Source organism: Trichosurus vulpecula, chromosome 5 (genome assembly GCF_011100635.1).
Source record: "Trichosurus vulpecula isolate mTriVul1 chromosome 5, mTriVul1.pri, whole genome shotgun sequence".
NCBI lineage: Eukaryota > Metazoa > Chordata > Mammalia > Diprotodontia > Phalangeridae > Trichosurus > Trichosurus vulpecula.
Genome location: NC_050577.1, coordinates 71,436,508 through 71,460,923, shown reverse-complemented (window position 1 = coordinate 71,460,923; position 24,416 = coordinate 71,436,508). Strand labels below are relative to the sequence as shown.

General features: G+C 39.0%; 1 protein-coding gene across 3 annotated transcripts in view; it reads left to right on the top strand.

Moving 5' to 3' along the window:
* EPC1 (enhancer of polycomb homolog 1) overlaps positions 1 to 2,695 on the top strand; it is a 102,440-nt gene extending 99,745 nt beyond the window's left edge. For all 3 annotated transcript variants that reach the window (XM_036759856.1, XM_036759855.1, XM_036759857.1), the window contains one exon: positions 1,338 to 2,695. In XM_036759856.1, coding sequence (XP_036615751.1) covers positions 1,338 to 1,410 — 73 coding nt within the window. In that variant the 3' untranslated portion in view covers positions 1,411 to 2,695. The remainder of the gene's footprint in view (positions 1 to 1,337) is intronic.
* The last annotated feature ends 21,721 nt before the right edge of the window (positions 2,696 to 24,416 follow it).

Genomic DNA, 24,416 nt, shown 5'->3' with positions numbered 1-24,416 from the left:
AGACACTGACAGAGCTGATTCTCAGGTTTGTGGTGAATCGCCAGTAGAACACACCCCGCAGAGTTACTATTAGGAAGCCGCAGCTTGTCTTTAAAATGACAAAAACGAGGGAGGGTTAGTTGAGTTCTTGCCTTTTGCCATGGTCAGGACCAGCTCCCACGATGACACTGACAAATCTACCTCCAGTCTCATTCTTCCTCACCCCCCAGAGTCGTTCTGCTCCTGCTACGCTCACTCATGTGAGCCTTGTCAAACAATAGCTTGCCTTCCCTTGGGGCTGCTCCAGCATTTCTGCTTTGTACCATTGCTACAACACCTGAAAGGGTGATTAAATCTTTCGTGGCATGGAAGGCGTGTTGCCACCTTAATTAAAAATGATATGATTGTTGTTGCTTTAATAGAATTTTCGAGCTGGAAAGACATCTTGGGGATTTCTTAGTGTAGTTCTCGCAATTTTATAAATGAGGAAACTTGTCCAAAGACACATAGCTAGCAGAGGCAGAATTAAAAATCCAAGTTTCTGGAATCCGACTTCCGTTCAATTGTTTTCAAAAAAACCTTTTTTCTCTGAACATAACCATGTAGGATATATTTGAAACAAGTATGCGGTATGTTTGCAATAAGTTAACTAGTGATTGTAAAGAATCTATGTGGTGTGTGGTAAGCTATAATAAAAATGTTAAACCAGAACTCCAAATGTAACCGTTTAATATCGTATGTATTTTGGACTCCCTTTCTCTGGTTTTAAAGTGCTCAGAGACTCTATAGTGAATGTTTTCAAAAACTCCATTATTAAATAAAATTCTTAATTCTTCTAAAGTATAGCTTTAGAATACGACTGTTCTAAAGTCTAGATATTTGCTTCCCCTTTCTCCCATTAATTTAGAGACATTTTTTCATTCATTAATTAATACCCCTTACTAGGGTCAAAACGAAGAAAATTAAAGGTTGAATGGCTTGGTTTTGTACTGCTTAGCAGTATCGAAAGGTTTTGCAAAAGATTGAGACTATGGATTAAAACTGAAATAATGATCTTTTTACTAGAATTCTTCAAGTTAATCAAGTATACTGTTGCCAGCAACATTGTTAACTAAGTTTCATAGGGGATTAAATACTGATTAACTGATTATTAATAAATACACACTGTTATTTATAACTTACCCTGTGAGGGCTTAGTATTAGTATAATTTTCTCTTGTTGTTTCCTTCATTTTTTTCTTTTTTTTTTTTTTTTTTTTAAATTAGTCACAATTTTAACAGACTTTGTGGGGAAAATGTATTGGCCTTTTGAATCTTTATGTTACATATTAAGTAAATAATGCATCTTCTTTTTAACAGGGAAAACCATGAAGCAGAAAAGCCAGCACTGAACAACATAGCAGACAATACAGTAGCGATGGAGGTGACGTAGTTTCCACAGGAATGAACTGCAGCCTTGGGGACTTGATTAGGTGCTATGCATCAGTAGCATTTTGAATGCAAGGGATGATGGAATGCAACATGCGTTTCCGTGGCAGCTGTGGGGACTAGACAGCAATGCACATCTCTCATGCTTTGATTTTCTTTTCTTACTGTTAATAGGAAAGAATCAACATCTGTAAATTAAGCATACAGCAATTATCTGTACAGTACTGCATATTTGTAATACCCTTGTATATATGTTACTTGAATACAGAAATGTTCATTTGTGATGCTTTGCACTTGGGGTGGGGGGAGGGAGGGAGGGAAACAAATTGCAACAAAGAGTGTGAGATGTGAGATTGTATAGAGATGAAGTGTCATCACATCATGTGCATGGTGCGGAACCTGCTGTTTTATCTATTTATTGTGCCGTGTTTACAGTTTTTTGTACACTGTACCTTCATTGGTTCCTGTGCTGTAGTAAATGTGTTAGGTAGCTGTGGACTCCTTGGTATTTTGTAAATGGTATAACATAACTTGGTTCCCCTCTGGGTCCCTGAGTTTTCTGTGTATCATGTGAAAAAAAAATGGTGACATACATACAGAATTAAACAAAAAAAGGCATCAGTTTAAAATGGGGAATGTACTATTAAATGGGGATCTTCCTGGTCTACTATCATTAAGACAAGTAACAAGCTAAAGATGAAGTCTCTTGAATCTTCCCATCCCCACTCACCCATGAAAGCTGTGGGTGGTCTCTGGTACTGAAAGCACTAAGGTTATGTTGCTGCTCCACAAACAGCCCAGTAGTCCCATTTCCTTCCACACCAAAAAGTGTTAAATCAAGTATGCAAATGGAGTCCTTACAACTGGAGTTTATGTTGTCTTGCCCTTTTTTTAGCACACAAAATTGTATTTTTTTTAATTGTCGAATTGTTTAAAAGACTTCATTCTTTACTTGTTCTTCAGAAAAAGGATATAAGGGAGAAGAATGCAGTAATTGCTGTACGTGTATCATCATTCCAGTTTCTAAAAACAGCCAGCCAGCTTTTTTCCTTTTAAGATTCTCCAGAAGGCTGCAAGGCCAGAACCACAACTATCGGGTGCCTTCCTTTGGAAATATTGACCTCTCTTCTGTGAAGAGAATGGTACTTACCAGACGACTACTAGACTAGTGCTTTGTCAGTACCGAAGTCTGAATGCCCAGGCCAACGGCATACACTATCCTTAAGGTTTTTAATCCCACCTGGAAAAATTGTGACAGAACTCTCACAAAATAAACCCAGGGCATTACATGTTGGCTAACGTGTGGTGGTGTTCGATTTTCTTTTAGATATCAATTCTGTCGTGTGATTACTTTAAAACTGTGACTAATGAAAGGAGGGAGGCTGGGGATGGATCACTTATTCATCACTAAAATCATGGTGTGAACCAGAGGTCACTGTTGTGGCATGGTTGGGATTTCAGTTCTAGGCTAATACTTTGGAGAAGTAACTGAGAGTGACAAATTTCCAAGGTAACCAATTCTAGTTTTGTCCAAAGCATCTTAGGTCTCGATCAGGGCCACCTATCTATCTCATCCCACTTCTTTACTCTTGGACTAATCCAAACCAAGCAACGATTCCATAATATAAATATCCTGTGTCCCTTTAGAAATTCCATCCTGGCCTTTGCAGCTGTGGAAGTGGAAACTCTCTTTTTTGCTTTGAAACTGCCTGATTTCTGAAAAAGCTTAGACGCTAGAGTCATGCATGGAACAGGTTTACCTTGAGTCCCACAGCTATTCATGACCACTCCTGTCATTGGCTTTAAGGAAAAGCGGCAGAAATAGGTAGTGCTTGTAGCTTTATCACCCAGCAGTAGCCCTCTGCTAAGAGTGAATGATAAGCAGTAAATGGTTCCCAGTTGGCTGATGTCCATTCCCCAGCAGTATTCAGCACCAGAAATTTGACTATACAAGCATATGTCCAGTTCTGCGCTTTGAATGCTTGAGGCCACACAGGCACCTTCTACCTGCTTGCTGACATCCCTTCATCTGGACCACTAAGCAAGCAGGCAGGGTTCTGGCTTTCAGCTACTGCTTGTGGCCCCTGATTCAGGGGTGTTGAGGCCACCTCTTCCCAAGAGAGCTAGTGATGTCGATCCCCAGTGGTTCTGTATATTTGGTAAAGAAAAAAGAGGTGTGAAAATGGTGGCGGACACTTGAATGCTTTCCTCTAAGGTCTTACTGAAGTCCTTGGCATTGACCAATGTGACCAAATTGAATAGTGGGTTAAGTGCCCACACAAAATCTTCGATGTGAATGGAACATGGGCTCTGCCCTTTAGGGCTACTAATAGGTAATTTTGTTTTGTTGGTTTTCCTTGGGTTGGGCATATCAGTGGGGCGATTAGAAATTTAGAGAAGGGAAGTTTTGAGCCAATATTTCTAATCTGGGAAAGGTTCCTTCATAAGGCAATATGTGAAGTCATTTAACTTTGAACTATAAGAGAATTGTAACACAAAGGTATCTGCTGAACGAAATGCATAAGCCAAAGAGAAATTTGTAAGTGCAATGAAAACTTTTGATTTTCTATAAACTTACTAGACTAGAATTATTTTAGGATCATATACTTAGAGCTCAGGAGGGACCTGAGAGGTCAGCTAGTCCAATCCCCTTACTATACAGATGAAGAAACTGAGACCTGGAAAGGCCTGTCCACTTTTATACAGTTAGGAATTGAATCCTGGTCTAACGTCAAATCTACCACCCTTTCCGTCTAATCTATCTAGAGAGAGATTAGATAAATAGGATTTGCCCCTACAACAAAACCTGTTTAAAAGACTTTTACCCTTTGACTGGAAGTTATTTGAAACAAAAAAATCTTTGAAGGGTAATTTCTGACAGCAGAAACATCAAGTTACTTTGGAGATATATAGATAGACATACATATAGTAATTTAAAACCAATAATGAGGTACTTAGAAGGTAACATGGTCTGTCAAATGCAATGCATGAGAAGGAGCTGTAGAAATCATTTTAGATTGTTCTTGGAAGATACCGTGTAAACAAAACATCCTCAGGATATGTGAACCAGTTTCTATGTGACATGCAGTTTGGACTGTGCACTTTAAAGATGTGGAGCTAGAGACTCACATTTCACTTATCTATATTTACCAAACATTTATTAAGCACCTTCTATGAATTATGTGTGCTTATGCTAGGTCCTGAGGGCTAGAAAGACAAAAAATGAGAGTCCCTGCCCTTAAAAGAACTTAAATTCTGAGCAACAGAAGTGGGAGGGATACTTGGCATTTCTGTGTCTATCTTGTAATTTCTGGCAGGGTACGAACAACTTTTATCCACAGCACGGTGCTTTGAACTCATTGGGTTCTCAAGCATTTACTGACGGTCTGTAGCCAAAGATAATCAGAGGGATGAAAAAGGGTTGCATTTGAATAGGGTCCGAAAAGGCTGGCACTCTCAGGGCTTTTCAAAGGTATGTTGAGGGCGAAGGGATTGGTAATTAATGGCTAGGATTACTCTTGGGGTGGGGTAGAGAGGATGAGAGGGCTACTTTTAGGGAGGGTGGAGGGGAGGTATCTACTGCATTTGGGAGTCAAAAGACTTGCCCGAGTTCAAATTCTCTCACACTTGCAACCAGTGTGGCCATGTACAAATAACTTTCCTATAACATTCAGTTTCCTCATGTGCGAAATAGGAAAGTTGATTAGATTTCTATAATACCTTCCAATGCTAACATCCTATAATCTTCGGACTAAAAAGGAGAGAGCAAAATAGTCAACAGGGAGTTGAAACAGGCAAAGAGAGAAGAGGTTAAGAAAGTATCTAGAGTCCCTCAATGAATTCTCATCCAATCCAGGACAATTCCAGCTAGGATGCTCAAATGGGACTACAGATGGGTTTGCAAAATAACTTGATGTTTGAGGGATCCTGAAGAATAGCAGAGCTGCCCCAGACCTCTTGAAGACAGGGCTGGATAAATTCTGAGGTTCGGTACAGCTCTTAGGATTCTATGCATCTATACTTAGTAAGAAAAATGGCTTAATTTCTCTTGAAAATGAAAACGCCCTATGTTGATTACTTTTTATTTGTAAAAAGTAATCCATGTCACTTTTTTTTTTCCTGAGGCTAAGTGGCTCTTGGAAAAAAAATTTCTTCCTCACTTTTGTTTTAGGGTCTAGAAAGTATCTGAAAAAGAAAACTTGAAGCTATGTCCAAGGATATGGAATCATAGAATTTATAAGTGAAAGGAATCTTAGAGGGAATCTAATCTAATCTCTCATTTTATAGATAAGGAAACAAGCTCAGGATAAATGACACAAATATATCACCTATATATGTTACATGTGTGTAAACATGTATCTATATCTATGTATATGTTACAATATATTTGCATATATGTATACACACTCAGGCTAAGATCAAGTCTATCCTTTTTGTGTTTTGTGATCATTCATAAACCAGGGTTTCAGGAATTAAATAGGGTTAGGAAAATTTGTAATTCCAATTATCTCTTGGCTCATGAACCTAGAATAAAAGGGAAACACCCACAGAAGCATAGTGTAGAATGATGATGAACCTGTGAAGGCAACTGAGAAAGAGCAGTCACAGAAGTGAACCAGGAGAGAGCAGAGCTACAAAAACCTGGAGAAAAGGTAGTATCCAGGAGAATATGGTCAACAGTATCCAGTGCAGCAGGTAGGATTAAGAAAAGAAAAAGATAATCTGCTCTGGCAAGTGAGAAATCAGTGATAACTTGAGAGAGAGCACTTACAGTTGAGTGATGAAGTCAGAGGCCAGACTGCAAAAACTGAGTTTTTGAGGGAGAGTAGAGGAAATGTAGGCAGGAGGTTTAGCCAGATTTTTTCAAGGAGTTTGGGGAAAAGGGAGGAGAGAGAGATATACCTTGAGGGGATGGGTAGGGTGTTATGAAGGTGCTTATAGTTGTAAGGATGGAGCATATCTGAAGGCAGAATGAAAGGAATCTGGATAGGGAGCATTTGAGGTAAGAAATTGAGGCAAGGGTGGGGGAAGTTGATGGAGGATGTAATTTGTTGGAAAAGATATGAGGGGATAGGATATGTACATGTAGCAGGGTTGGCTTGACAGAAAGGCTTTGTCAGAAATTGGGGGTCGGAGGGGAATGAAGAGAGAATGGAAGATGATGTCAAAAGGTTCTGAGATGAAGAGAATGGTGAAAGAGACATCACATTTAATGGTCTCTTCTCAGGAAAGTAAGAAGTGAAGACCTCAACTGATAAGGGGTTAAATGGAGGTATGGGAGATTTGAGGGAGGAAAAGAATGTTTGGAACAGTTTCGGGGGGGGGGGAGGGAATGAGATAGGGAATAAATTAGGGAAGAATAAAAGGACAGCTTTGTTGCAATGAGTGCCTATTTGAGGCTGGATAACAAATTTGTAATGCATTCAGCCAACACATCCTGAGACTTGATTGAATTCAGCAGCTTTTGAGTAGGTGGGGCCGGTAGATGAGGGCTCCAGGGCTGAGGTTTGGCAAGAGGTAAGTATTCATGACACATGGAGGCAAGAGATTCTAGAGCAAGAGGTGGTGTTGAGAGAAATGGCTAACTTGATTTGAGGTAGGAAGGAGGATTTGAATCATATTTGGAACTTGTGTGTGAAAGAGCAGACAGAAGGGAGCAGAGAGACAGCATCTCTAATGAGCCTAACTACAAAGCATCTAGTGATGCACAGGGCAATAACAGGAGAAACCAAAATGAGAAACAAACAGAGGGCAGAACTGTAACAGAAAGAAGAGATGGGCCCTACAGGCATCTCGGAATAGAAAACTTGCCAAAACTGAAAGGTGTACTTAACCTCTTCAAGGACTGAGGGAAAGTCTGATATTTCCCCAACTACCCTGTCCCATGGCTCTCTAGTAACAGATACTATAATATTATGCTCGTGAATCTAAATGTTTCTGGTGTCCTGATTATGCCTCATACATAGGTTGGGGTTAGTTGGAGATAACACAAAAATTTAAATAGAGCAGAGAGCTGAACATTTGAATGTTAGGAATTTTCCTAACTGGGGGCTCTGAGCTATTATGATGGTACCACTAACTTTTCTTTTGATACATTAAACAGCAGAGAAGGGCAGCATATGGATCTAAGTGCCATCACATTGTCCCTAGGCTGAAAAGTAACTGTTGTAACTGTTGAATATAGCTGATTAAATGCCTCCCCCACCCCCGCCCCCGCATCCAACTCCAAAGGATGATAGGAAATAGAAGAAGGTGGCCAAAAAAAAACCACATCTAAACTATCCCCCCACACACATATACACAGATACCCAGAAAGGAGATAAACAAATTGATGAAAGATTCATCCCTGTCCCTATCCACCAGAGAGGACAGGTGAGAGCAGAAATCAGGTTCTGTCAGGCCGATTCTACAATGCACAACAATATTCAATGCTATTACAAAAAGTAAATGAGCAAAGCAGAATGGCAGTACAATTTTTAAAATGCCATGGAACAAATAAAATAGCCAAAGTATCAAAAGCAATGAAAAACAAAAATAATTCAAGGTAATAGATATCCTCAAATATGTAAATATATTATTTATAATTATCAAGCAAGAATTAACTGCAGAAAGGAAGTTAAATGAGCAAATAAAAGAAGACCTTTTGGAAATTTAAAATCAGTTTCGAAGATGCTAAAAATATTGAGAGGAACTAATGAAGGGGAAATGACCCATGTTTAGGAGATAATAGAATATCTGAAAATATCTATAGTCCATAGAAGCTACTAATACCATGATGGTTAAAAATAAAATTGTAGACACCAAAAACAAGCTCAGGAAATAATTTTATTGTTGGGATAACGGATGTTACACCTGCTATGGCAGTCTCCCACTATGCAGCTGGCATGTTTCCCTCTCCCTTTCCCACATCTGGGGGCAACAAAGAAATAAGAAGCCTGAAGCTAAATAGTTTTAGAAGACTATTGTAAAGGTATTAAAGAAAAGTTGTACCAGATGTGCCTGAGGAACCTCTAAAAGGACCGCACAGTCCTTTGTATCTCCCTCAGGGCACTGGGGTTTGTCTTCACAACAGGTACACAGAAGATGGCCAGCCACTTTTGTGGACTAATCAGAAGGAAGGTGACCATCCTATGAGGGCATCAAGCAGGGCCTTTGCTCAAAGCACGACTGGGTATTTAAGGAAGGGTTCTGCTGGAGCAGCTGAGGGTAGTGAGATGATTTGCTTTTACCTGTGATCCCTGGACAAGGCAACGCTTGCCTTTCGGGTACACCTGTGAAACGCAGGTTCAGAGATGGGCAAGGGGGCTGGGCTGCCTACTCCTCCCGCAAAACTGTACTTTGTGGCTATAACTTTTTGTTCTGTGTGTGCATTTATTTCACCTAAATGCCAGAGGATAATTCTTGCTGGGTTCACATTCAGAGAAGGAAAGAGTGATCTGAATGGGTTGGAGACTAAAATGAGGCCAGTGAGTTGTAATAAGAACATCTTTACCTTTAGACTCCAACTGGGTAATGAAAATACGAAGAGAGAAAAGCCTGGGGAGACATGAATTACATGAGCATGTGCGCAGGACAACTGGGCCCCCCGCCCCAGTTTGTGATTACAGCCCTCGCTGGTAGCTTGTGCATCTAAGCCACCCATGGAGCTTCACCCTCTAAGAAGCTCCAGACACACTATTCCCAACATGGGAGGGGAGGGGAGGGGAGAGTGGGCTTTTCATAGAAAGAGGTGATATAATTAAGGATACAACAATCTCAGGATGAGTCACATCCAGCAAAATTTAGAAAAGCAAAGGAATTTGGGCCCTGATTTTTCTAGAAGAGCTTAGAATCATCAAGAAAAGCATCAAAAGCAAAGATGGACTGCAAGGCTAGAGACTGAGACCTACTGAAAAAAGGGAGTTGATTGTACCCTCTGCATCTGGGGTATCCTTCAGGCGTTCTTCATTCCCTGGCTATCTTGAGATGAAGCTACAGAGCTATGGCATGTCATTCCCACCCTTTCCCTCATCTTCAATGTCTCCGGATCTGCTTTCTTTTCCTGCTGCCTATAAAGATGCCCAGCACGAGTTCAGTCTGGTTCTGAGGGTCCAATCATGAGGTTCACTCTTTAGACTCACCTCAAGAGCTCCTCCCTTTAAAATATAGTTCAAGCATAAAGCCTTTCATGACTTCCCAACTGCTAGTTCCCTCCCTTTCAAACTGTCTTGTATTTAACTATGCATTTATTTCTATTTATTCACTATATATTTATGCTACATATGCTTATATGTGTACTTGTGTGTATATATACAGTATGTATGTGTGTGTACACACACACACACACACACACTGTACTTGTACAGTGACTGGTACATAGGAACTTAATGAACATTTGTTGGTCGATGGCTTGATGTTCAGACTCACTTGCCCAGTCGGAACTCAATGACACCTCTACTCCATCTTCCCAGTGTTTGTAGTAACAAGGGGTAGGAGCTGAGATCACTGATGTAGCTGCAGCCACTCTTGAGACTTTGGGGTCCTCGATGAACCCATTTCTCTCCCATCCCAGGCTAGCAAACTCCTCCATCCCGCTCTCTTGCTCCCTGTGGGTCAAAATCATCGATCCTTTCCACCTTTTCACTTGCTACATTTCCTCATGCTCTCACATTTATCCACCTCAGTCCTACTTCAGTCATTATCTGCTCACCCATTCCTTGTACCCTCTGGACCTCATGCTCTACTGTTAAGAACCTTTCTCCAGGTATCTTCATCTCACATTTTTTCTGTCTTCTGATGCTCATGCAAACTTTCTCTAAAAACTTTTTTTAAAAAAATTAACTAATAAAGTTCATCCCTGACCATTGTATCCGTCGTGGGTTGCCACTTTTCTCATTCCTGCCATCACTACCACCACCACCTACACCCTAGCCAAAAGGAGTTAGCATAATCCTTGCTCCCTACGGCCACTTTCAGAAGTTGATGACTTCTCTTTTAGGGTTTTCAAAGGATCTATTCAAACTGGACACTAGGTCCCCAAGGTTAACTCTAGTCCTGTTAGCACAGAAAGGGCTTCATTTATTTCAGTAAAAAAGCCCATTTTCCTTGTATCCCTGGTGCTTCACACTTAGTAAGCACTTAATAAATGCTTTATTCATTCTTGTCAAAATGACAGAAAATACCATGATCACATATGCAGCACCCCCTCTGGATCACTCTCTCCACTCCCATTCAGACTCATATTGGGGTCTCCAGAGGATTAGTTGGCCACTCTTTACAAATGGTTCCATGGGTAACTCTAAGAGACTCACTGGCCCCCAGTGGTGTGCCCCCCATTAGCAGTCAACCAGATGAACTCCACTAACTCTTAGAAAAGGTATTTACTGAGAAGGTGTAGTGAGAACAACAGTTATTAAAAAAAAATTCCTCCCAAATCAGGGCACACTCTCCCCTTGCGTACATAAAGTCCCTGGGGAGAGTAATTTCAAAATATAATGGTAGTAAAGAATAAATGTCACTCACCAATCTTTCTCCCTCTGCATTCTCCTTGCCAAGTTTGCAGTAGAGTGGGATATTGCTGGTGCTAAACTGAGCTGGTTCTGGCCAGGGCATAGGGTCATGGCTAAATGGGTCAGTCTACTTCTGGGACGGGTGAACCACCAGATCACTGCCGCCTCCCCGCCCCCCCCCCATCAGACTTGGCTGCTGCTGGACTTGCTCAGTCACTCCATTTCACATCCTGCAATTTCTCCAGACTGTACTTCCCACAGGGTCACTGCCTAGGCACATCCATCTTAAGGTTGCTGATTGGTTGTGGCTACTGTCATCAGCACCAGTAGACTTGCTACCATCTCCAGTTGCTAGTCAGTCCTCCATGAGACCTCTAGAACTCTCCAACTCATGATGACAAGATAAAACTCCCATCTCAGAAGGTTGACAAGACTCTTATCTTAGAATACCTCAGAATATGCCTGAGATCAGGAAAGAGTAAACACACACACACACACACACACACACACACACACACATATACACACATGTGTACCAACAGGGATCGTGTACTACAGGCATGAGGTAGCCAGGTGGGAGAATGCAACTAGCTGTCTTCCTCCAGCTCAGCACCTCAAAGTGGTTCCCTTGACTCCAAGCTGACAAGAAAATGAATGAGATGTTGCGGGGTAGGAGGAGGAAATCACAACTTTTTTTCCTCTAATGTACACACAGTCTTGGATTAGGAATTTCTCAATCCTCAGTTCTTCAGACTCCACAGCCAATTAGAAGGCTTTTCATCAACACACAGTACCAACCCTGCCTGAGTCATCATAGTCAGACACAAGCTCCCAAACTTCCATGTGGACTGAGCAAATAGAGAAGATTTGCACTTAGAAATGACACAACTGAGGTCCCAGATACTTAAGTGGCTTATATGCGTGTGTACGTGTGTGTGTGTGTGTGTGTGTGTGTGTGTGTGTCTGTGTGTGTGAAAGCTGGGGTTATAACCCACCTTCTCTCACTCCAGAAACAGGGCTCTTTGATTGCAATATGTGGCTGCCCAGAGGTATAACTAATATGGAACAAACAGGGTTTGATTCTAGACCTTCAGTCAAGGTGGGAGTAGAATGTACTTCCTTCTGGGGGAAATGCTTCCTCCTTGGGCTATCCCCAGAATGAGGCAACCTCTAGCCAATCTCTTGGTCCTCTGGGCAGCTGCTGGTCCCAGTATCTACCACCTGAGGTGCTATGGAGGGCATCTGTCACTTCCAGGGTTCCATTGCCAGGGCATCCTTTCCTGGGTCACCTTCTCCATCAACCCCTTTCATGGTGCAACTGCACCCTCAACACCCTTCCCCTCCCAACACACACACACACACACACACACACACACACACACTCTGTTTTTGCCCTCAGTAAAAACATAACATGTTATATAGTTCTATTTCCACTTGTTTTTGAAAGCCATGTAAGATTCAGCATGAAGTCTGCTGGTGCCAGATGTTTTCCTGTTTTCAGAAATCAAATTGCTAATTCAGGCTCCAGCTGCAAAACATTGACCATGATTTTTCTTCCTTAAGTGAGGCAGCCTCCACTTGAAGGGAAGATCATCAGATGCAGCATCCCATTTAAAAAGTGCTCCAGTTCATTTTATAAAATTATTCTTCCAACACGTTATCTGCCAAACCACTTTTCTTTGATACCTATAGAACATCTTTTTATCAAAGACTAAGCATTTCACTTCATCCCATGTACGTGAGGGGTAGAAAGGAAAAAGGTGATAAAAGTCAAGGTTTTGGAATGTGGAACCAGGCTTTCAAGGAATCCACTACCACTATTAATTGCTACCATTAAAAATCATAGTAACAGCTAACGTTTATATAGCCCTTAAAAGCTTTCAAAGGATTTCCTTGATAGTAAGGGCTAATTTTTTTTTAATTTGTAACATCAGCGCCAAGCACAATGCATATCATGTAATAAGCCCGTGAGCTATGTATAACAGGCTGATGCCAGTTTTTCCCATGGTTTTAATCGTGTCCAATTCCTTGTGACCCCATTTGAGGTTTTCTTGGCAGAGATACTAGAATGGTTTGCCATTTCCTTCCCCAGCTACTTTTATAAATGAGGAAACTGAGGCAAAAAGGGTTAAGTGACTTGCCCACAGTCATTCAACTAGTCAGTGTCTGAGGCTGGATTTGAACTCCAGATCCAGCACTTGATCCATTATGCCACCTAGTTTCCCCTTAGTACCAACCATTTTACAGATTAGGAAACTGAAGCCCAGAGAGGTTGAATGAGTTGCCCATGACCACATAGCTAGTAAGGCAAGATTCAAACCCAGATCTCTTGACTATAATTCTACAACTCTATCAACTATACCAGTCCTCCTGAGAACATCAGAGGATCATAAATTTAGACTCAAAAACCATCTAGTCCAACCCTCTCATTTTAAAAATGAGAAAATTGAAGTTCAGTGAAAACTTTCAACAATACAATGAAGGGAAATCAACTCCCTATAGTCTCTCAGGAAAAAGAGAGCCTACAGGAGAATAGGTGAGGAGACAACAATAGGAATAACACGTGGGGATTTTGCTGCTCCAAAAGACCGTCCTTCTGGCCTCAGGAGAAAGGTGTTCAGAGCACCTAGGAGCAATGGACACCCAGAATAGTGGAAGGTCAAGGACCAGGGAGGAGATCTCAAGGCAACTGGGGGGAAATGACCAAGTGGAAGGCAAAGGTCGATAATGAATTATACAAACAGGGACACAGAAAAACTGTAACACCTGAAAGAACTAGTATATCTAAGAGGCACAACAGAAAAGAGTGGGCTGGGGAGTGAAATCTACGAGGAGAAAGCAGAAACTGCTCAGAAGAACCAAACACAGATACCTTAGAAGCTTTAGTTCCATGACGAATGTAAGGACTCCAAAAAGACTAAATAAATATGAGGATCATAAAGCAAAGAATAAGAGTCTAGGACAGAGAGACAAGGAAGATAAATAATGAAGAAAATGAGGGCAAGAAATGCTTTTAGGCAAAAGGTTCAGAAAATTAAATTTTAACAACATGTTGAAGGGAGATGTCAGGAAGGTGGATTTTATTTTATTTAACTTAGAGGAAAATAGAGGAAGGATTAAATAACTACATAAAATTAAGAAAGAAAAAAGGAACTAATAAGTTAAACAAAATTCCTAAACTAGGGGAAAGGGCAACAAACTGAAAGGGTGGGGCTTGAGAATAAACTGGTGGGAATAGGGTTTTCTTAAAATAAATTAAGCCAAAATAAGAGAAATGGTACTGTGTTTACCAAGGAAGGGAAGGATATTAGTTTGGAAAAAAATACAAAATTAGAGACAAATGGAAGAAAATTAAAACAATTCTCCAAACTTTAAATGTGAATGTATTAAACAATCCAATAAAATGGTAAAGAGTGACAGATTGGATAGGAAAAGAAAAACTCACAATCCCACAATGTTTACAAGAAAACATGCTTTTAAAAAACAAAGATATATACAGAATTAAAAATGAAGGACTGGAAAAATTGCTATGCCTCAAGTGAATCCAAAAAAGCAGAAGTTGCAATCATTTTATTGAATAAGGCAAAAACAAACATTCAAAATGCAAAAAGGGATAAAAAGGTAACTAAATTATGCTGCTGGAAACCATAGACCACAAACCAACATCCATATTAAACTTATATGCTTCAGATGTCTTAGCATCTAAGCTCACAAAGGAAAAATATACTAAATCACAAGAAAATACAGACAGAAACACAGTAGTAGCAATTTCAATGTTACTCTTTCAATTTTGAGTAAGTCCTGTAGAAAGATAAACAAAACAAAAAATACAAAACTTGACAAATAGTTGGGGGGAAAAAACTAGAGCTAAAAATAATTCATGACATTTTAAAAAAGGGACTATTAAAGAATAAATGTATTTCTCAGCACCATGTGGAATTTTTACAAGAACTTAACATATATTAGGGCACAGAGACATTGCTAACATGCAAAAAGGCAAAAATAGTAAATATATCCTTTATATATACAATAAAAATCATCAGTTTAGAGAACACGAACAAAAGAAACAGACTAAAGCAGAGACTTAACAATGAAATCCTAAATAATGAGTGTGTCAAAGAAAAAGTCATAGAAACAACAATCATGTAAAAGAGAATGATAGTGATGAACCAACACGCAAACATTTCTGGGATGCAATCAGATAAAAAATGATATCTCTTCAAAAATACATTAACAAAATAGAAAAAGAAATGAATAATATACTGAATATGAATTTTCAAAATTGAAAAACTAACAATTTTTTAAAAAGCTAAGTATAAAAGAGGAAACATTAAAAATTAGAAGAGAAATATATAAACTGGAAACCAAAAACAAACCTACAGAAATGATAAATAAAACTAAAAGCTTATTCTTTGAAAAGACTAATAAAATTGATAAACCTTTAGTCAATTTGATTTAAAAGAAAGCAGAAAAATCAAATTGACAAAATAGAATACAAAGCAAAATCACAACAAAACCAGAAGAAAAAAGAATAATCAAAACCTTATGCACAAAAGAAAGAGAAGAATAAATTCAAAAATAGGAAATACCAATATTCACAAAAGGCCAAATAGAGACCTTAAATAACCCAATTTCAGAAAAAGGACTAGAACTAGTTGTAAGGGGAAAAAAACCAAACTCTTGATCATGATGAATTCCAAGGAGAATTTTATCAAACCTTTAAAGAACAATTAGAACCAATAGTAAACAAATTATTCTCAAAAACTGAGGAGGACATTTTACCAGATTTTTTATGAGACAAATATAATTCTAATACTTAAACTAGGGAAGAATAAAGCACAGAAGGAGAATTTTAAAAGAAGATTATTAATTAATATCAATTCAAAAATTTTTAAATAAAATTCTGTCAAACAGACTACAGCAATATATGCAAAAAAAATCATTCAATCTGACCAAGTTGAATTTATACTAGGGAAGCAAATATGGTTCAACATTAAGAAAACAATCAACAAATTTATCATATTAACAGTACCTAACATTTATATAGTGCTTACTATGTGCCAAGCACTGTGCTAAGTGCTTTATAAGTATTATTTCATTTGATCTTCACAACAACCCTGGGAGGTAGGTGCTATTACTATCCTCATTTTACAGATGAGGGAACAAAAGCAAGCAGAGGTTAAGTGACTTGCCCAGGGTCACACAGCTAGTAAGTATCTGAGGTTGGTTTTGAACTCAGGTCTTCCTGACTGCAGGCCCAGTGCTCTATCCAGGAGAGATGAAGAAAAAGCCTTTGACAAAGTACAACATTCATTTATGCTTAAAAAAAAACAACTAACTAAAAAAACCCTGCAAAATATAAGCATAGAAGGACTTTTTTTTAATACCACAGAAAATATCTAGCTGAATCCAAAAGCAAATATCATATGCAATAGGGGCATATTAGAACTTTTTGCAATAAATACGAGAGGAAAGCAGGGACGCCAACTCTTTCCACTATTATTTGATATAGCTGATATTGCCAACAATAGCAATAAGAGAAAGAAATTAAAGGGATAAAGATAGGTAAAGAAGAGATAAAACTATTCCTATCTGCTGATGACAGGAAGGTTTACTAAGAAAACCCTAGGGAATTAGCAAAGATAGTAATTGCAATGGTTAATAGCTTCAGCAAATTTGCAGGCTACAGAAAATCTGGGGTCTTACCACAACAAAACAGTCTTTCTATTCTTCTACTTCTTCATTTTACATTTTACAGATGAGAAAATTGAAGCCCTAAGAAGTGACTTGTCTACAGTGATATAGGGTATGGTCCATCATTGATTGTCCAATTACTGTTACTTCCTTCTGACTTACTCAGAAAGGTGTCCATACTTCATAAAGTGATAGCAAAAGGTTAACACCTCATTAACACATTAACACCTTGTCATTTATTATTCTATTGAATAGCTACCTGAACTAAGTGTGGTGGGAAAAGAAGCGGAGCAGGAACCACAGCACTCCCTCAGCCTACCCTCCCTGCTGAGGACCTCATCTCACACTTGACTAAAAACAAGAAGGTCATTTGGCAGGAGCTGTCTCTTCTCCTCTCCAACTCATAATGCATCATTGAGACATATTTCCCTACTATCTCCTCTTTCATTTTGTTTTCCATCAAGGGGAGGAACCTTTTTCTTGACAAAGCAAGCTCTTCTAAATGGGCTCTTGATCATACCCCTTCCCTTTGACCACAACCCCTCATCTTCTTTGATTATCCCTGCTATCATCTCCCACTCTCCCTCTTATCTTTAATATCTCCCTGTACTGGCTCAGTCAATCAATCAATAAACATTTATTAAGCACCTTCTATTTTCCAGGCACTGTGCTAAAGTGCACCAGTCTCCTCATTCTCGAACAAACAAAAAACCTTTAGTCGATCTATCAATGTTGCTTTTAGCATATATCTCTCCTCTCCTTCACTAAACTCCTTGAGAAAGTTGTAAACACTAGGTGTCTTCACTTCCTCTCCTCTTACTACTTTCTAAACCCTATGCAATCTGCCTTCAAATTTCATCATTCAATTTAAGCTTTCTCTGCAACATATGGTCCTAGAGAGTTGCCTAAAGAACTGGGGGGGTAAGAGACTTGCCTGAGATCAAACATCCTGTGTATTTTGGAAGTACAGTTTGTTTTTGTTTTTTTGCTTGTTTGTTTGTTTTGGCAGGGCAATTGGGGTTAAGTGACTTGACCAAGGTCACACAGCTAGTACATGTGTCAAGTGCCTGATTCCGGATTTCAACTCAGGTCCTCCTGACTCCAGGGCCAGTGCTCTACTCACTGCGCCACCTAGCTGCCCCAGGAAGTACAACTTGAACCCAGGTTTTCTTGGTACTAGGGACAGCTATCTATCTACTAAGACAAAACTGCCCCTTAACATAACCATATATCTTAAAAGTCCAAGGAAATGAACTAAAAATTGTGAATGAATAAATGACTTAAACAGATTTGGAAATCAGTGAAATCCACAATAATAAATTATATTTATATTTACCTATGACAGCTAGGTAGAAAATATAGTTGTGTAAAAGATCCCCCCATAATGACACTAAAGATATTAAACACTTGTATGTTAGCTTGGGGCATAGAAAGAGATTTAGTTACATATATATATGTGTGTGTGTGTGTGTGTGTGTGTGTGTATGTGTGTAGGTGTAGGTGTATATGTATGTATGTGTGTATGTGTATATATATATATATATATATACATTCCTAATAGTGAAATGAAGATGGGAATAAAGAGATAAATTACTCCTGCCTTGAAAAACTGGACATAGTAAAAATAACAATGCACCCTAAACTGATATGCATTTAATGTAATACCAATTAAAATATCCCTAGAATTTGTAATAGAATTTAACAAATTAATAGTGAAATTCATCTGAAAAATACCCCAAAAAAGTATGTTAAAAAGCCAAATATGGAGGGTAGACTTGCCCTACCTAAAATATCACAATCCAATAACCTTCAAAATGGCATTGGTTGGGCAGCTGGGTGGCGCAGTGAGTAGAGCACCAGCCCTGGAGTCAGGAGGACCTGAGTTCAAATCTGGCCTCAGACACTTGATACTCTTACTAGCTGTGGGACCTTGGGCAAGTCACTTAACCCCAATTGCCCTGCCCTCCGCAAAAAAAAACCTAAAAAAAGAAGAAAAAAAACACAAATATTTCATTTGGGGCAGCTAGGTGGTGCAGTCAGTAGAGCACCGGCCCTGGAGTTAGGAGGACCTGAGTTCAAATCCGGCCTCAGACACTTGACACATGTACTAGCTGCGTGACCTTGGGCAAGTCACTTAACCCCAACTGCCCTGCCAAAAAGCAAAAAAAAAAATGGCATTGGTTAAAAACAAACAAAAAAAATGATGCCTAGAATAGAGATTCCAGAAATAAAAACAAGCTATGATAAAACTTAATAAAGGACAAACCGGAAGTAACGATAATGAAGAAAATAAATTACTTTTTAATAAAAGTTGTCGAGAACATGAAATGATAGTGTGGAGAGTTAACTTGGGTCCCTACCTCACGCCATATACTATAATAAATTCCAGATTAGCAAAAGAGTTAAACAAACAATTAAAATAAAAACTAGAAAAAAAAACAGAATAGCATATTTTCCCCAGCTGCAGAGGGAAAAGAAATCCATGACTGTGGAAGAAATGGATAGTATCATCAACAAGACGCATGTGTTTGAATATACAAAATTAAAAACATTTGCATACTGAAAAATATATCAAAAGAAAAGCAACAGGGTGGGTAGAACACACACATACAACAAAGACAACTGATTAAAAACTTATTGTTCAAAATACATAAAGTGGTAGAAGCATATAAGGTGAATACATGACTCAACTCAGTAAACATTGGCTATTTCCTGTTTGGAAAAAGTCCATTTCATTTTTTTGTGATGTTGTTTGGTACTTCCCATATCTAGCATCTTCCAACTTTCTTCTTAATGAAAGTATTCATAAAGAACAGATGTGGACTATTGAATATTTGGCAAGCCTTTGATCTCCTTCATTCTGAATTCCGAATCGGATTTTCCCAATATATTTTTTTGCCATTCTCTCCTGTCTTTCCTTAGCGTTGAAGTCACGTAGGTTGACCTACACTAGAGTCTAGTCAAGCTGGTCTTACTATTTTTCATCCATAATAATCTATCTCCTCCCTGTCTTTGCACTTAAATGGTCTCCATTCTTGGAAAGCACTCCTTTCTCACCTCTACTTTGTAGAATCCCATTTCTTTCAAACCACCGCTCAAGGGCCATGCTCCACCATGAACACTTAACTGATATTTGATAAATTTGACATTCCAAGCTGCTAGTCCCCCCTCCCATTATCTAATATCTATTTTATATCTAATATCACGTGTATTTTTTTTGTATCGTACATTGTGTGACCCTAGGCAAGTCACTTAACTTGTTTGCCTCAGTTTCCTCAACTGTAAGACGAAGATAATAATAGCACCTGTCTCCCACAGTTGTTTGTGGTGATGATCAAATGAGACAGTATTTGTAAAGTATTTTGCGAATCTTCAAAGTGCTAGCTAATGTTCTTGTTGTCATTACTATAAATGTTGTCTCCTCTGACGGAGGGGAGGGCTCACTGAGGGCAAGAACAATTTCAAATTTGTCCTTGGACCCCCAGGGCCTAGCACAGGGCCTGGTACACAACATACAAATAACAAAAGCTTGTCAATTGATTAATTGATTATCCTGGTTTGGAAGATTCTGTTGATTTCTTCACAAAATTTTCCTACTTCATCCTGCATTTCTTACCTCATGATGTCAGTACATAAGCTGCGATTGTTAGATACTTGTTGATAAATGGATAATGATCTTTCCTGACACAGAGTAGGCACTCAATAAATGCTTTTTGCTAATGATGGTGATCCACGTGGTATTCCCATGTTTATCACGTGCTCTGAAAATGAGATGACCAAGCGTCCCATTAAAGGGACATTTTTGTTGCTCTTGGACACACAATGAAACCAATTCGACCTTTACTCTTTCTTGTGAACTTTTCTTCCATTTAACTTCGACTTCTTGATGTCTTCTGGTTTTATTTATAACAGTGTCAATATGGATACAGAGACTGGACGAGGTTGGAATGTTTGGAACTTAAAGTTTGTTGGGGTCTCCTAAAGAATCCAATCAGCAAAAATGAAACACTACCAGCCCTTAGAGAGATTACGTTATGCTACATAATTTTGTTGTTTAGTCATTTTTCAGTAGTATTTGACTCTTTGTGATCTGGAGTGGTTTGCCATTTCCTTCTCCAGCTCCTTTTACAGATGAGGAAACTGAGGCAAACAGGGTAAAGTGACTTGCCCAGGGTCACACAGGCAGTGTCTGAGGCCTGATTTGAACTCATGAAGATGAGTCTTCCTGACTCTGGGCCCAGTGCTCTGTGCACTATGACGCCCCCAGATGCCCTCAAGATAGCAAGAGTTCTACTATATTTTGCCCTGATCAGACTATATCCAAAATTTTGTGTTCTGTTCCAGGAGCCACAGTTTTGGAAGGACATTGATAAGCAGGAGACTTTTCAGAGGAAGATGAGAGGGATGGTGAAAGCTATCAGAGTTGTAGCATATTAGAAAGTGTTCAAACAACTGGGGATAGTTATCCTTAAGGAAGGAAGACTGGAAATGATTGCTGTTTTAAGTATTGGAAGGACTTTTATGTAGAAAAGAGATTAGGCTTGTTCTACTTGACTGACTCCAGAAAGCAGAACCCGGAAGAATGGATGGAAGTTGCAAAGATGACAATTTTAAGATTGGTGTAAGGACAGACTTCCTAATAATGAGTGCTCTTCAAAAGTAAAGTGGGTTGACTGGGGAGCTAATGGGTTCGTCAAGACTTCAAGCAGAGCTTAGATGACAACTTTTCAAGTTTATTCTAACAGGATTCTTGGAATTGGACTGGATGGCCATTAACATCCCTCCCAACTCTAAAATTCTATGAACCTGAAGGCAAATGCAATAATCCACTATTATAAAGGGAATCCTGGAAAGCTGAATCAGAAAACTATGTTCCTATTCCATGGCATACTAGAAGTGAGCCTGGTCACAGTTCACACTAGTATGAACACCTACCCACCACTTCTTCTGATGTTTCATTTTTGTTTTCTCCCAGCTATAGGAGAAGAACCATTTCCCCTTTTGGTGGAGTGGGACTGCTGTGCAAAATAACAACTCATTTTGTTTCTAATTCAAGCAACTGTTGATTGCTTTGTCTTTTGAAATCAGTATTCTATTCACCATGCTGCAAATGCTGGCTAATGAATATGACTTGAGCAGATGTTAAAATAATGTTTTGTGTAACTAGGGTACTTGGTGAACAAGGTTAGTGTCTCTTTAATTACAATTATCACACACACCACACACACACACCTGGCATTCATTTTTGCTAATTGGGACTGTTTGATTTCATTTGCCGTAAACATTCCTTATATGGTTAATGCAGCGTGAAATTATCCCACGTGAAGCAAAACATAATATATAATAAACACTGGCAAAACCAGGGGAGAAAAGAGTGGTGTTTTGCATATGTTAGCATAGGAAGCAGATTTTGCTTGGCATATGCTATGAATTACTCTTTTTTCTTTCTCGTCTCCCAAGCTGAATGCTTCTCCAAATAAGTAATGTTTGCTTCATGTCTGCAGAGAATTAAAAAATTCATTTATGAGGAACACAAAAATAATGAATACCACGGCTGCTTTCCGGATTCTCTCTGGTGGCACATGAGTGGTAAGGTCTTCCCCCTTCTTTGCAAGGTGGTTTTGGCACCTCATCTCGGTGTGTTCCTGGAAGTTCAAAGACTTCTAGAAGGTATACTGTGAGTTATAGCCAATACCCAACTGCAGTTGGATATAGAAAAATGAGATCATTTAGACCAGAGGTGTTGAACTCCCCACCACAGAGGCTCCCAATAAAACTCTCACCCACCCAGGAAGGCCCAAAACATATTAAAATGTAATTAGAAATGTTTTTTCTAACAAAATAAATAAAAACACAATGCAACATAGATAATGTTAATTTGTGGTTTGCTAAGTCAATATGGGGCAACTAGGTGACAGTGGAGAGGGTGGAGTCAGGAAGACACTGAGTTTAAATCCATCCTCAGACACTTACTAGCTGTGTGACCCTGGGCAAGTCACTTAACCTCACTTGCCTCAGTTTCCTCATCTGTAAAATGAGCTAGAGAAGGAAATGGCAACCCACTCCAGTATCTTTGCCAAGAAAACCCCAAATGGGGTCACAAAGAGTTGGACATAACCGAACCACAACTGAACAACAAAATCAGAATGAAGTATGCAGAAATTCTTATATATGGTTTAGTAGTCCTCTTTTCTATTTGGGTTTGACACCACTGATGTCATGGACCATAGGTTCCCCCAACTCAGGCTCAGACAGCAAGTGGGTCTTAGGGACCAGTTGTTTAAGCATTGACTTTGAGCAGCATGACCAAACCCCTCCTCCTCACATCTGTCATAGTAAATTTATTTTTGAGACACGTCTGCTCCATTACATATAATCTGAGCCCCTCACCACCAACCTCCTAACAATTGATATCCGCACCCTGGAGCTTTTTCCCTATGAGGTGTTATTAAACCAACTTTCTCCCTTTTAAAACAAAAAAAAAATATATTGATAGATTTGGTTTAAAATTATCATCATTTTGTCAACATATACCACCTTTCCCCCATCCCCCCAACCTCCCCCATCCCCACAACACACAAAACCATCTGTTACAGCAAAGAATAAAAAAGAAAGCTGGAAAAAAGCAGTTCAGCAAACCTACTTAGAGCATCAATCACATCCAAGTGTATGCGTAGTAGTATTCCATACCCACAGATACCCACGTCTACAAGGACAGGAGGGTGGTACATTCTCACATCTCTTCAAGATCTAATCACTATTACTACGACTGCTACATTCACATTATAATATAAATCACATTTGTGTTATAATTATTATTATAATTATAATTATAATTATTATTGTATTTACAAATATTATTACAAATTATTACAATTACAAAATTATTACAAATATTGTATTTACAAATTATTATTGTATTTACAAAGCATGCAGTTTTGATTTTTTTCCACTGTTCTATTTACATGGTTGTAGTCATTGCTTGCATTGTTTTCATCCGCTCGTGTAAGTCGTGCCATGCTTCCTTGCATTCTTTACGTTCACGATTTCTCATGATACCACGGCATTCCATTTTTGTACCACGATTTGTTCAGTCACTGGAGGCTAATTTTTTACAATTCACCTACACAACTTTACATTTATCCCTCTTAAATGCCTTCTCAATGGATTTAGCCCTTCATTCCAACCTGTCAAGCTAGTTTGGGATACTGATTCTATCATCTGACAGAACGATCCCTCTCCAATTTGTGACATTTGCAAATTTGGCAAGTATGCCCTCTAAGGAGATAGCATTTAGCACAATCCCTGGCACATAGTAGGTGCTTAATAAATGCCTATTCCCTCTCCCCTTCCATCCATGTCTTTATCCCAAACTGAAGAAGTTGCTGAATAGCCTAGCCCTAGGGCTAAGGACAGAGCCTTCTAGTATATTACAAAAAGAGTCATTACATGTTAACCATGTTCCACTAATCAACAATATTTGGGTAATGTCCATCCATCACTTGTGACTCCTCCCCACCATGCTCCAATTTAGTCTACGTCTCCCTTACTAAAATTTACTGACTTCAGCAATACTCTGTTTTGTCTAGTAACCTTATCAAGAGAGAAAATAAAGTGAAAAATAATAATAGTAACTAATAATAATAATAATGAACCAGCATTTGAAGGTTTGCAAAGCACTTTACAGGTGCTGTCTTACCGGGTCTTTACAAAAACTCTGGGAGCTAAAAAAATTTCCTGATTTTACAGATGAGGAAATAGAGAGGCAGAGGCTAAGTGACTTTCCCAGGGTAATAACAGCTAATTATTACTATTATTATAACATAAT